Below are 15,592 nucleotides of genomic sequence, written 5' to 3'. Positions count from 1 at the left end.
TTCCATTATCCTCGTTTTGCTTTTGTTGATGTTCATCTTATATCCTCCTTTCAAGAAACTGTCCATTCCGTTCAACTGCTCTTCCAAGTCCTTTGCTGTCTCTGACAGAATTACAATGTCATCGGCGAAGCTCAAAGTTTTTACTTCTTCTCCATGAATTTTAATACCTACTCCGAATTTTTCTTTTGTTTCCTTTACTGCTTGCTCAATATACAGATTGAATAACATCGGGGAGAGGCTACAACCCTGTCTCACTCCTTTCCCAACCACTGCTTCCCTTTCATGCCCCTCGACTCTTATAACTGCCATCTGGTTTCTGTACAAATTGTAAATAGCCTTTCGCTCCCTGTATTTTACCCCTGCCACCTTCAGAATTTGAAAGAGAGTATTCCAGTTAACGTTGTCAAAAGCTTTCTCTAAGTCTACAAATGCTAGAAATGTAGGTTTGCCTTTTCTTAATCATTCTTCTAAGATAAGTCGTAAGGTTAGTATTGCCTCACGTGTTCCAACATTTCTACGGAATCCTAACTGATCCGCTTGTACCAGTTTTTCCATTCGTCTGTAAAGAATTCACGTTAGTATTTTGCAGCTGTGACTTATTAAACTGATAGTTCGGTAATTTTCACATCTGTCAACACCTGCTTTCTTTGGGATTGGAATTATTATATTCTTCTTGAAGTCTGTGGGTATTTCGCCTGTCTCATACATCTTGCTCACCAGATGGTAGAGTTTTGTCATGACTGGCTCTCCCAAGGCATACCTGAGTTCAATACTTGGAAAGGCCATGTCATTTAATGATGGACATGGCTGATGATGATGATCTCTTCAAGTATAGTAGACTTCTATCAGTCCACCATCAAACAATCACGAACATCAGATTTTCCAACACCATCCTCCCAAGTTTGAAACTACTTGGAAGTCTCCACTACACATCTGCTACTGTTGGATTCAATCGACATTGTTTGGAATCAATTGGTAGCATTTGAACTTGACAGAGCTTATCTCGGCTGTTACCACACACAGGTTCAGTTCATTGTTTTGATTGAAAGCTGTTTTTTCCTTGCAAACTAGGATCCATACTACTGTAGCGAACGTAAATATTGAAGTAGCTTGCGGAAGTTTTATTGATATTTAAGCAGGGACAATGTTCTCGAAACCAAAACCTTCTACAAGTTCCAAATCAGGAGAGAAATGCAAGTACATAACTCTGACCATCGACCAGAAATTGGAAATCATCAAATGCCCAGAGAGAGGTAAGAACAGAAATATTTTGATGAATTAATTTAATATTGGTTCATTGACCGTTTACTGACTAATGTAGTTTGATTCTCAGTCTGTAAGACCGAGTGAGGTGGCGCAGTGGTTAGTGCACTGGACTTGCATTTGGGAGGATGACGGTTCAATTCCACTTCTGGCCATCCTGATTTAGGTTTTCCACGATTTCCATAAATTGCTCCAGGCAAATGCCGGGATGGTTCCTTTGAAAGGGCACGGCTGACTTCCTTCCCCGTCCATCCCTAATCAGATGAGACCGATGACCTCGCTGTCTGGTCTCCTCCCCCAAAACAGCCCAACTCAGTTGGTAATAACTGAAAAATTGGCTTTCAGGCACATATTAAGAAGCCAAAATTGGAACAGTTGGATTTTACATTATATAAATGGCTCAGTGCAGTACGCTCTGAAGGAAAGTTGGTAACAGGGCCAATGGTTACTGAAAATGCAAGGAAATTCGGTATTGCAGAAACTGAATGCAATTTTTCTGATGATTGGCTCAGAAACTTCAGGTTTTGGCAAGGAATTTGAAGACCTCATGTAACTGGAGAAACTGTTTCAGTGAACCAAGACTCAGCGGATAAATACAAAGACAAGTATGAAGAAATAATCAGAGGTAATAATCTAACAGCTGATCAAATTTACTAGGCTGATGAAAGAGACCCACTCTAGCCAGGGGTGATAGGGAGAGGAGGGGGGGGGGCGAAGAGAGAGAGAGAGAGAGAGAGAGAGAGAGAGAGAGAGAGAGAGAGAGAGAAATTTACTAGGCTGATGAAAGAGACCCACTCTAGCCAGGGGTGATAGGGAGAGGAGGGGGGGGGGGGCGAAGAGAGAGAGAGAGAGAGAGAGAGAGAGAGAGAGAGAGAGAGAGAGAGAGAGAGAGAGAGTTGTGCTATGTGCTAGTACAATATGGAAGCCACTGAATAACCCCTTTTGTAATTGGTAAAGTTGGAAGAAAGCTTTAGAAATCTCAGTACACCAGAAGACAGCAAGCCATCCCTCATTTGGACAACTATAAAGCACATCCACTAGTAGCTGAGTTAGTTTTTGGAAAACTATTTACAACATTTCTGCCACATAATCTTAATCAATGATTCAGCTCATGAATCTAGGGGTAATCCAGAACTTTAAATGTTTTTATAGGGTCTCTTTTATTCACAGTCTGTTAAATGCTGAGTGTGATGTTACAGACTTTCAGAAAAAGTTTAATATACAAGATACTGTGTATGCTGTAATGCCGCCATAGGCTCGAGTACAAAGTTATTTTACGATGCTGTGGGAGAAAACTTTGGCCAACTGCAAATCCTGTTTATGATTCAACATCACAGATTGTCGAGGAGGAACGGCATTTTGAATCAGTGTCTGAAGTTTTGGACATTGTATGAAGTGTAACCAGTAACAATCCTTTGGAACACATATCTGAAGAACAACTTGCAGAGTGGATGCAAATGGATAATGATGAACCTTTTGAGTAGGAGGACATTATCCAAAGTGTAGTAAAACCTCAACTTATACAGATACTTGAAGAGAGTGACTCGGGTGAGAAAACAGGAGGAGAGGAGAGACTCAGTTGGGCAGAAACTGCAGAGTCCGTAGATAAATTCAACACTTTTGCTGACTGTATACTAATTATAATGTCTCTGAAGTTGTTGGTTTACTTATAATTAGAAATAACTTTTGTGCCAAGTGACAACGATTCTGAAAACAGAATGATGTTCAAGATTTTTTTAAACCAAACTAAAATATTGTACAGTACATTTATTTAACTAAATGTGTCGAATAAAAATTTTGTACTGGTCTAATTTTGAGCTAAAGTTATTAACTTAACAATTCTGCTAATTAACATATTACTGCAAAACACCGTGTTACAGCTATTTTCACTGTATGGCTTAGCCTATACCAGTAGTAAGAGGTACTTCCCAGTAATCCGGCATTTTTGATAATCTGCCATGGCCAGTCTCAAATGTACCGGACTATCAGACTTCTACTGTATATTGTAACACCTTATCAAAATATCTTTTAAATTTTTAATACCTTTAACTGAACTTTTACCCTCATTGTTCAGCAAATACAGGGTGGCCAAAATAAAAGAAGCCTCATGTCTTATAAACAACACACAGACAATTCACTCATTTACTGTAAATTCAGAATACAGAGTAGTAAATTATTGCTATGAAAAACAATGTACTGAACATTCCGTAGTTCACAAGAAGAGCTGAAAGTGTTCACCATAAACATTGACAATATAATAATCTTTGATACACAACTCTTGTTTCTGGAAACTTTTGCCTAATCATTTGGTACAGTTTCGGCAATTGCATTGTGAATGTTTGCTTTTAACTCTTCAGTTGTATGCAGGTTGTTTCTTACCCCACAAACAGAAATCACAAGTAGACAGTTCGGCTGGTTTGGGAGGCCATAAATTTGTGGAAACTGTACATTCTTCTCTGAAAGTTTCATGGAGATTTGACATGAAAATTGAAATATGCACTGGAGCACAATCTTGTTCGAAAAACGCGCACTCTTGTTCTTCCTCCAATGGCTGTGCTATGAATAGTTGCAACAGTTCTATTACATACATGTTAGAGTTCATGGTGTTGTTATAGAAAATGGAGTCTACAATCTGTTGGCCTAAAACTGCACACCCGACACCTACTTTCAGATCATGCAGAGGCACCTCAAAGCATTCTGTGGAATTGTCTGTTGACCCATAGTGTGTGTTTTGAGAGTTCATGTACCCAATAATGTGAAACCAGGCCTCATCTGAGTTGAAGAAAAGATTTGGATACAGATAACCATCAGGAACATTTGTGAATTACCATTTGCAATATTGTTGTCATTATGCGTAATATGTAGGTTTTAACTGTTTGCTTCACTCTTACTTTGTATGCTCTCATATGTAACAACCTCAATGTCTTCTAGCATGATATTCATTTGATGTTTAGTTGGGAGAATAGATACGTAGTTAATTTCCGTGAACTTCTACCATAGACACATTCAGTATTTTCGGGTGAAAAAACTTCCTTTACATGGCGACATTGGTGTTACTGAATGAACAAGTTGCTCTAAATGTAGTGATCAGTTTCTCCACAACACTCCTTGCAAGAGCAGCTGTCTCTGGATATTTTGTCATGAACCTATCATTTAACATTTTAAATGATTTATGTAAAAATGTGATATTATACACTTTTTGATTGAAAAAGACATTCTGTATAACTGTATTCACAAGCTTGAAACTGCCTACTGACATCACAGCACTGATCATTAAACCACCAATCGACATAACGTGCCACTGTTTGAGCACCGCACCAGCATTAAGAAAAATAGCAACACTCAGATAGCTTCAGATATCACGTTCAGTATAACATGGGTACCCTCTTTTCCTGGCCACCCCATATATATCAAACTTTCACAACAAAAAAAAAAAGGGCGATCATTTTTGAGAACGAGACTGGTCGGTGTGTTACAGGAGGCACTTTGCTTCTGAGCTGTCGGCAGACAAACTGGTGCGGCTGATTTTCAATGGGCAGGTGCTGGGCAGCGACTCGGAGACCCTGCGACAGCTGGGCCTGTTCGACAACTGCGTCGTGCACTGCCTGGTGCACACGCCGCGCCCAGGAAGCACAGGTGGGCACTGTGCCAGTCTCACATGGTAGAAAGCATTGCAGCTGTGCAATTTGGTGCCAATTCCTTTGCATTTTCCATTAACCTGTGTAGTGCTGAGTTTACCTTGTGAGACCATAAAGGCCATATTGCTTCGGTGCGCAACTCTGAGCAAAACAGAAGATGGAACTGGTTTTTGTCTCTAATAGGTTGTCGCTACGGTAGCTGTTCTGTAATCTGCTAACTGTCGATCACTTGGTTATTCTGATTTGGATGTAATGCCTGTCGATAATGTCGATATTTCAAATGGAAACATTGTTATTTATGGACTGTACAGTTTTCAAATTTGTTTGCTATTGGCCAGATTGAACTTTTAAGTCATTATCAAGCAGTCAATAAACATACAAAAACACAGACAGAAAAATATGTGGGTGTGTAAAAAAAAAGACAAATAGCAGTATTTTTAATTCAACACAGGAAGCAACCTTCTACGTCCATTCAGATAACCTCTATTTAGCACGTCACAACACATGTAGTGTGGAAATTAGCCCACCCACACATGTGGAGCCAGTTACAAACATTACTGTGATCTGCATCAAATAGGAACAGAATGTTTATAATGCATGTAAAATATGGCTTAAGTATGTATTGAACAACAAACCACTGGCAGTCCACATAATTTCATGCACCAACATCAAATTTATTCTAGTGATGTATCCAAATGCAGATGGATGTATCCAAATGCAGATGGAAGTACAAAACAGTGGTCCCAATGTACAAAAATGTGGACATTACATGAGAATAAGTTTGAGATTGATATATAAAGTGATGTGGATTCTCTGTGGTTTGTTGTTCAATAGATACTTAACTTAAATTGTACATGGTTCTCCCATGTACATTATAAATTTTTGGCCCTTATTAGATACAAAACTCGCATTAGTGTTTACTGTAAAGTTCTGATCCTTTAAAGTTGAATTTCTGTGTATAAAACAGCTTCAGATGTCTGATTACTTTGCGGATGAGTTTGTGTGTTATAAATTTTCCATTAAGCACACTAGCAGGAAAAATTTCAAATTTTGTTTAAAGAGTGTTGGAAGATGGTGTGGAGCACGTCCATATCTCACCACTGACTTCTCGTATCAGCCACACGCAGTTGACAGCAACAAGTGTATGGGCCTGAAGATGACGTCATTATAACGTTGAAACTAGTTGCCAAAATAAAATTGACACCTTAAATACAGCTGGAGGAATTTCTTCATTTTTAATATAGAGAGCTTAAAGGTGGGCCATCCTTACTGTAAGACTTGCCCTATGCACCATCCTCCCACCACCTGTATCAGCCCTTTAATTGGCAAAACATATGCTTTCGAAAGTAGAGCCACCTCTGAAATAACAGACATTGCATACCAGCTGTTATGTAAACACTGTTTGGGCTTCTACATTGGTTTGAGTATCATCAAATTATCAGTTAGGATGAATGGGCATAGATAGGAGGCATGTACTGGCAACACACAATATCCTGTTGCAGACCAAGCTCTACAACATGGCAGTTGTGACCTCTGTTCCTATTTCACCACATGTGCCATCTGGATTCTTCCTCCAGACACCAGTTCCTCAGAACTCTGCCGTTGGGAATTGGCATTACAAAATGTTCTCAGTTCTCATCACCCACTTGGCCCTAATTTATGTCAGTTTCTTTGGTCTCTGTGTTTCTTCTCAGTAACTATTCCTTTCTTCACTTACTTTTAATTTTCTATTCTCTTATTTCTGACATCCTATCCCATGAACCATGGACCTTGCCGTTGGTGGGGAGGCTTGCGTGCCTCAGCGATACAGATAGCCGTACCATAGGTGCAACCACAACGGAGGGGTATCTGTTGAGAGGCCAGACAAACGTGTGGTTCCTGAAGAGGGGCAGCAGCCTTTTCAGTAGTTGCAAGGGCAACAGTCTGGATGATTGACTGATCTGGCCTTGTAACATTAACCAAAACGGCCTTGCTGTGCTGGTACTGCGAACGGCTGAAAGCAAGGGGAAACTACAGCCGTAATTTTTCCCGAGGGCATGCAGCTTTACTGTATGGTTAAATGATGATGGCGTCCTCTTGGGTAAAATATTCCGGAGGTAAAATAGTCCCCCATTCGGATCTCCGGGCGGGGACTACTCAAAAGGATGTCGTTATCAGGAGAAAGAAAACTGGCGTTCTACGGATCGGAGCGTGGAATGTCAGATCCCTTAATCGGGCAGGTAGGTTAGAAAATTTAAAAAGGGAAATGGATAGGTTGAAGTTAGATATAGTGGGAATTAGTGAAGTTCGGTGGCAGGAGGAACAAGACTTCTGGTCAGGTGACTACAGGGTTATAAACACAAAATCAAATAGGGGTAATGCAGGAGTAGGTTTAATAATGAATAGGAAAATAGGAATGCGGGTAAGCTACTACAAACAGCATAGTGAACGCATTATTGTGGCCAAGTTAGATACGAAGCCCACGCCTACTACAGTAGTACAAGTTTATATGCCAACTAGCTCTGCAGATGACGAAGAAATTGAAGAAATGTATGATGAAATAAAAGAAATTATTCAGATTGTGAAGGGAGACGAAAATTTAATAGTCATGGGTGACTGGAATTCGAGTATAGGAAAAGGGAGAGAAGGAAACATAGTAGGTGAATATGGATTGGGGGACAGAAATGAAAGAGGAAGCCGCCTGGTCGAATTTTGCACAGAGCACAACATAATCATAACTAACACTTGGTTTAAGAATCATGAAAGAAGGTTGTATACATGGAAGAACCCTGGAGATACTAAAAGGTATCAGATAGATTATATAATGGTAAGACAGAGATTTAGGAACCAGGTTTTAAATTGTAAGACATTTCCAGGGGCAGATGTGGACTCTGACCACAATCTATTGGTTATGACCTGTAGATTGAAACTGAAGAAACTGCAAAAAGGTGGGAATTTAAGGAGATGGGACCTGGATAAACTAAAAGAACCAGAGGTTGTACAGAGATTCAGGGAGAGCATAAGGGAGCAATTGACAGGAATGGGGGAAATAAATACAGTAGAAGAAGAATGGGTAGCTTTGAGGGATGAAGTAGTGAAGGCAGCAGAGGATCAAGTAGGTAAAAAGACGAGGGCTAGTAGAAATCCTTGGGTAACAGAAGAAATATTGAATTTAATTGATGAAAGGAGAAAATATAAAAATGCAGTAAGTGAAACAGGCAAAAAGGAATACAAACGTCTCAAAAATGAGATCGTCAGGAAGTGCAAAATGGCTAAGCAGGGATGGCTAGAGGACAAATGTAAGGATGTAGAGGCCTATCTCACTAGGGGTAAGATAGATACCGCCTACAGGAAAATTAAAGAGACCTTTGGAGATAAGAGAACGACTTGTATGAATATCAAGAGCTCAGATGGAAACCCAGTTCTAAGCAAAGAAGGGAAAGCAGAAAGGTGGAAGGAGTATATAGAGGGTCTATACAAGGGCGATGTACTTGAGGACAATATTATGGAAATGGAAGAGGATGTAGATGAAGATGAAATGGGAGATATGATACTGCGTGAAGAGTTTGACAGAGCACTGAAAGACCTGAGTCGAAACAAGGCCCCCGGAGTAGACAATATTCCATTGGAACTACTGACGGCCGTGGGAGAGCCAGTCCTGACAAAACTCTACCATCTGGTGAGCAAGATGTATGAAACAGGCGAAATACCCTCAGACTTCAAGAAGAATATAATAATTCCAATCCCAAAGAAAGCAGGTGTTGACAGATGTGAAAATTACCGAACTATCAGCTTAATAAGTCACAGCTGCAAAATACTAACACGAATTCTTTACAGACGAATGGAAAAACTAGTAGAAGCCAACCTCGGGGAAGATCAGTTTGGATTCCGTAGAAACACTGGAACACGTGAGGCAATACTGACCTTACGACTTATCTTAGAAGAAAGATTAAGGAAAGGCAAACCTACGTTTCTAGCATTTGTAGACTTAGAGAAAGCTTTTGACAATGTTGACTGGAATACTCTCTTTCAAATTCTAAAGGTGGCAGGGGTAAAATACAGGGAGCGAAAAGCTATTTACAATTTGTACAGAAACCAGATGGCAGTTATAAGAGTCGACGGACATGAAAGGGAAGCAGTGGTTGGGAAGGGAGTAAGACAGGGTTGTAGCCTCTCCCCGATGTTGTTCAATCTGTATATTGAGCAAGCAGTAAAGGAAACAAAAGAAAAATTCGGAGTAGGTATTAAAATTCATGGAGAAGAAATAAAAACTTTGAGGTTCGCCGATGACATTGTAATTCTGTCAGAGACAGCAAAGGACTTGGAAGAGCAGTTGAATGGAATGGACAGTGTCTTGAAAGGAGGATATAAGATGAACATCAACAAAAGCAAAACAAGGATAATGGAATGTAGTCTAATTAAGTCGGGTGATGCTGAGGGAATTAGATTAGGAAATGCGGCACTTAAAGTAGTAAAGGAGTTTTGCTATTTGGGGAGCAAAATAACTGATGATGGTCGAAGTAGAGAGGATATAAAATGTAGGCTGGCAATGGCAAGGAAAGCGTTTCTGAAGAAGAGAAATTTGTTAACATCCAGTATTGATTTAAGTGTCAGGAAGTCATTTCTGAAAGTATTCGTATGGAGTGTAGCCATGTATGGAAGTGAAACATGGACGATAAATAGTTTGGACAAGAATAGAATAGAAGCTTTCGAAATGTGGTGCTACAGAAGAATGCTGAAGATTAGATGGGTAGATCACATAACTAATGAGGAAGTATTGAATAGGATTGGGGAGAAGAGAAGTTTGTGGCACAACTTGATCAGAAGAAGGGATCGGTTGGTAGGACATGTTCTGAGGCATCAAGGGATCACCAATTTAGTACTGGAGGGCAGCGTGGAGGGTAAAAATCGTAGAGGGAGACCAAGAGATGAATACACTAAGCAGATTCAGAAGGATGTAGGTTGCAGTAGGTACTGGGAGATGAAAAAGCTTGCACAGGATAGAGTAGCATGGAGAGCTGCATCAAACCAGTCTCAGGACTGAAGACCACAACAACAACAATTTCTGACATCTCTATTTTCCACCTCTGACATATACAGTGCACTTAGCTTTCTGCTCATCTCTTGCACGATGTTTTGTTGGTAAGTTCTGTCTTGCATAGTACCGTAGCTTCAACCTTTAAGCTCTCAGGTTTTCAAATCTCATCTGGTGCAGTCCCCAACAATCATTCTTTCCTTCTCATCTCGTCCAGTAAATTTCCCATGATTTGGCCCTTCAACCCTTCTGCCAGGAGATCGGACCACCAGTTCAGAAAGCTTGCGAATATCCTTAACTTTCATGTGTGTGTGTCCTGCTGCCACTTGGGGAGTAGATTTATCTCTCTGGTTACATTATATTTCCAAAAATTGACAATTTTTTGTCAAATATTTTTTAAAATTTTTGCAGTTTTCTGTAGCATCTTTTTTTTTCTAGAGATTGTATAGTAGTATTTGTTTTTAGAGATGTGTCTGTGATTTTGTAGCAGATATATGGAGGCTAATAACCTTTATATTTTCCCTGAATATTCTGTAGAAATTTCTCATTTTATTTTCTATTGAAGTCTTCCTCAATTTCATTTAGTGTACTTTTGTCGTATGACGTTCTCACTCTTCTAGTATCTTTCAAGGATTTTTGTAGACTTTGTGGGAATCCTGGCATGTTTCTGTTGTTATGTTACTGCTAAACTTCTTGCATGCCTCGATTCTTAGTTCAGTAGTCTTGATTCCAAGTTGCATTTTGTGCGATGTTGATCCAGATGCATTGGCTTTTGAACTGTCTTCTGAAGGTTTCCAATTTTCTGTCATATTTTGATTAATTTTTGCAATAATTTTGTCTTTGAAGAATGTTATAGTTTACCGCCAAGAGCTTATGATAAAATTTCTTTTTTTGAAAAGCCAGTTTCAATCAATGGGCCATCTCAAGTTCATAAAAGCAATTTTCATCATCGTACATGATGCTCCGTGGACTGATTGATTGTTCAGTAAAGAAATTGTATCAGCAGCTCTTGGTTAATTAAGACCACCTTTAAATATTTAGTAGTTGTGGGACACTACGTTCTTCAGTTATTATGGGTTTGTTCTTACAGTTTTTTCATTTCTAGGGATTAGCCTAACACTTACTTGTAGCAAGTGAGGTCAGACTCAAAGATTCTTTGCATGTTTCCACATCCAGAATTTCTCTTATACTTCTGTTTGTTATGCTAACGATCTGTTTGGAATTCTCTCCAAATGTTTTTGGACATTTTACATGATGTGAGTTTTTGTCTTGGCTTTTGGAATTCTGTTGGCATAATTTTGGGAATAATGTATGAGATTTTCCCCATTCCTGTTTGTGGCTGTCTCTGAGTGTGCAATTTACTTGTACTTTTTCTCTTTACATAGTTACGCATTAAAATCTCCTATTACAATTTTGATATTTCTTTCTGGTGTTTTGTGTTTTTGTTATTTCTCCACATGTTCCCAAAAGTCTTCAATTTTTTGCACTTTTGTTCTGTTGAAATCATTTGTTGGTGCATGTGTGTTGATGATCATGTATCTTTTGTTTCCTGATTAGAAGGTTATTGGGGAGATAGTTTCTGATAGGGATTTAAAATCTGGGATGTTGACTATAACTGACTTTTCTGACAGCCATTTTCCTTTGTATATCCTGCAGTTCCCCAACAGTTTGTCATGATAACCCTCTACCAAGCCATATAACTGCTTGCATAGTGGCCTCAGGTGGATCAACACATCATTGACTTGCTCAATTTGTGAACCTCTTTTCTATGAATACATTTTCTATTTTTTCTGAAATTGTAATAATTTTTTTGTCCCTACATGTACATCACATCTAATGACTTCTGTCCTATTTGGATAATTCCTTCATAGTGCGTTTTTAGTGTATTTTGCCTGCCGTGACTATTTCATTTCCCCAGCATCACCCATCTACGCTTTACACATTTCTTTTATAAGTGTCACGTGTTTTATTCTGTGTTTTGGTATATTAATAGGTTGGTTGATAATGACTAAAAAGTCAAAATTGGCTGGGTGCAAATAAATGTGAAAATTGTACAGCAGATAATATTTTCATTTGAAAAACATATTGAGGCTGTGGATTCGTGCAGACAAAATTATGTTGGTGTTAGCAATATGAATCCACAGATAGGAATAAACATTGTGCGGTGAGCTACCTTATGTATTATCTGAATTTAGTTTTTCTATTTGCAATTGTTTTAGTAATTGTGTTTTGTTTGGCTCATCAAATCAGGTGTGGGGTCATCGTCTCAACTGCACTCGCAGCAGTCGACTCTCCGGGGCAGCCTCACACTGGGGGGCGGTGACGCTGGTGTGGGCGGAGCGGCGGGGACAGAGGGTGGACGTGAGTGGGACCTGGGCAATGTGCTGTTCGCGTCTCTCAGCCTGGCACTGGGGGTGGCCTGGTACTGCCGCCTGCAGTACGCCCAGCTGTTCAGCGTCACAACGACCGTCGCACTCGTCGGGCTCACTGGGGTTGTCGCCTTCACTGTGCTAGGCACCTACATCCCGGACCAGGATGTCGTGCGCCAGTAAGGGGAGGAAGTGCGCAGTGCAGGCGTACTTTCCTACCGTCTGTCCCTCGTGTCTCGAAAGTCACCGAGTGGAAAATTTTAAACTGTTATCAGAAACATGCGTACTGTATCTTCCATCCGAGCTGCGTGAAGGTAAATACTTGTCAAGGAGAAGGGTAACTATATGGATTACCCACTTCTTTTTGTTCATAAAATAAGAAACAATTATATCTCTGTTCTTCAGAGATTTTTTTTCCAAATGTCGGCCAAGTTTGCTAACAATCTGACAGAGCCATTTCGTCATCTTACAGTCACAAAGAACTTTCCATTGATGTGTGAGAGAATATGATGTACAGGCAGACAAAAATTGTGTGCTGAGTATGCGTTTGAACCAGGATCGCTCTCCTTGTCTTGTCACTTTTCTAATCACTACTATGGCTATGGTTTCTGTCACTTTTGGTGCTGTAGATTTCCATATTCTTTGCAGGTTGCACATGTGAGGAAGGATGTTTGTTGTTAGAAGGTATATCATGGGAGACTAAATTTGTGCTGGTAATTGTAAGACTGAAAAGGATAATTTTCTGACAGTAAGGGGCAATTGATAAATACAGTTCCTCTCCTCTCCCTCCCCCTCCCTTTACTCCTTTTTCAGGCTGTATGATATTTCCACATATTTTATTTTGTATGCATTGCTTGTCAGGGAAGGTTTATTCAGTGCCATCTAGTAGTGAAGGGCTTCACGTGCAGCATTGTTGTAATGGAAAGGTTACAAGGAAACACAGTTGTATTGGGTATAAGTTGGGTGAAATTAAGGATTCTGCAATGTCTGTGTATGATATCGTTACTTTACACATCAGAGCACAAGTAGTTGGTTTCTAGTGTAGCTCAAAGCTTTCAGTCTCCCATGATGATTGATCTTTCATACTCAGCAGTGTAAAATTGTGTTTGGAAATGACTGTCAGACTATGACAAGCCACTGGTACATTACTGGAGAGAATTAATTCTGACTGTGTTACCCAAAAGGAAAATTTGATGTATACAGCATGAGTTTCAAAACAGTTTTTTTCCCCCTCCCCCAGCCTGGTTTCCTTGTTTCCTGTTTGTTTCATTCTCATTTCTGCTATATGCTCTTGTAAATAAGTACCACATGTGGTTGGAAAGTAATTATTCAGCACACATTCAGTGCATGGTTTCTGATTTTGTTGCCATTATTTATGGTACATTAGTTGATGAGTACAATCTGCGTCTCTGTCATAGATAAGAGAATTGTTTGCATTAATATTTTTCCTCATTTTACTGCAGTGTACACATTGATGAGTAAACATTGGCATCATAACGAAATTAAGGTAAATTGCCCTTAACGAAAGGACCAGTTCATTATTTTTTTATTATTATTTTTAATAATGGATACGGATCCTCTCTAGTATATTACTAGTCTAAAAACTACAAAAGTTTGTTGCTGTATGTAACTTGTGACAGATATCATAAGACCTGCAATATCCAAGTGGCATGACTTTGGAATAAATGTGTTTGTGCTGTCAGGTGATTATGTTATACTTGATACACAGAGGGGTAAAAGTTTTCATTTTTTTAATGTGTAGTTAACACTTGAAGAAGCTTTGTTATTCTCTTTCCTCTAGTTGTGAATATAGAGAGACTGAAAAAGTTATTTAGTATCACAGGAAAACTGTCTCCTCTATTTACTGTAAATACATGTGAAATAATTTATATATGTATATTATTGTACAATATAAAGAGGATGTAATTAAGGACTGGCATGTGTGCAGTATGTATAAATATATATATACATCGTTGTTTTACTGTTTTTATTATTTTATGTATTGCCTTTTGTATCATATTTCAAGAGAAAACTCTAAAACTGAAATTCCTACCCTTTGAAATACAATCAGATAGATTAAAGAGCAATGTGTTTATTCCCAGTACACAGTACATGCATGCATTTCAGAAATTTAGAAAGAAAATGACATAAATTATAGTGGTCAATAAATTTAGAAATAGGCACAAAATATGCAGTTCTGTTCACGTGGGACCATTGCTTGTTTTGTTGCTGAAGTGTAGATTGAAATTTCTAAGATGTGGCAAGTGCCAAAATTTTTAGCCATTGTGTTGAAGAAAATGTGTACATAGTGCAAATATCAGTGGAATTTTCTATGTGAATTCTTGTAAGTACAAGCATGTTAAGGTCATCAAGTTTATTTGTGAAGCTTGTTTTAGTAAACAGTATTCTTCTGACAATAAAGTTGCTGATAAAGAATTGCTAATTTGGGCAAATTCTTATGTACAACTGTGACACAAAAAACAAACACTGTATGTGCTAACACTTGAATTGTTAATGGAGAACTTTATTGCACAATCTGTAAAACACAACCAAATTTTATGTACAGTGTCATAACAGGATACAAATGTTCTGTCATACATATTCCATCATTACTGAGTTGTTTGTTCTCATTTTTGGTGCTTTATTTTCTGTCACAGATCCATTGAAAGATGATGTAGAATGCTGTAGTTGATCCATTTTCACAAATATTTTTCAAGCACATATAGAATGTCACAGTGCCATTACACCTGTGGTCTAATTTCAGAACACAAAATTTAGGAATGGAGAATTGACACTAAAATGCAAGACAGGTACTTATTCACTGGTTGGTAAGAAGTTAATACAGTAATGGCAAATCATCTGTGGAATATACCAAGCAGTGTAGTGCAGTAAGACATTTAATTCTTGAATGGATCAAGGGACAAATACCTGTTTGGCAGTGTACATGTATATTCTCCAGATTCACAAATGAACTAAATTTCTGAATGATTTTTTTACCACATCGACTGCTATGAGGCCCCCTGGTGGGCACAGCTAAGGTGCAAGCATGACGCCATATACTCTCCTCATGCCGGTGAGCCCACACTCCAATCCGTTTAGTATTATATATCTTTGGATGCTGGGTAAATTTCCAAAAAACAAAGTTCAAAATGTCGATCAAGGTATTGTGTATGATTTCCTGTACACCAGCATCGTCTCCAATGAGAAATAAAAATGAATTCACAGTACTGAACTATATGCTGTAATAAACTGAGAGGAGCAAATGGCCATCGGTGGGCGCATAGTGCCAGGTGTGAACACCTGCTGTG

At 38.9% G+C, this 15,592-nt stretch overlaps 1 protein-coding gene across 2 annotated transcripts in view; it reads left to right on the top strand.

Annotated features, from left to right (window-relative positions):
• Positions 1-14,707, top strand: part of LOC124718919 (transmembrane and ubiquitin-like domain-containing protein 1) — a 61,529-nt gene extending 46,822 nt beyond the window's left edge. For both annotated transcript variants that reach the window (XM_047244574.1, XM_047244573.1), the window contains exons 5-6: positions 4,742-4,899; positions 12,166-14,707. In XM_047244574.1, the coding sequence (XP_047100530.1) occupies positions 4,742-4,899; positions 12,166-12,467 (460 nt within the window). In that variant the 3' untranslated portion in view covers positions 12,468-14,707. The remainder of the gene's footprint in view (positions 1-4,741; positions 4,900-12,165) is intronic.
• The last annotated feature ends 885 nt before the right edge of the window (positions 14,708-15,592 follow it).

This window comes from Schistocerca piceifrons, chromosome 10, assembly GCF_021461385.2.
Source record: "Schistocerca piceifrons isolate TAMUIC-IGC-003096 chromosome 10, iqSchPice1.1, whole genome shotgun sequence".
Taxonomy (NCBI): Eukaryota; Metazoa; Arthropoda; class Insecta; order Orthoptera; family Acrididae; genus Schistocerca; species Schistocerca piceifrons.
Note: the sequence above shows the minus strand (reverse complement) of the source record. Positions and strands in the feature narration are given on the sequence as shown.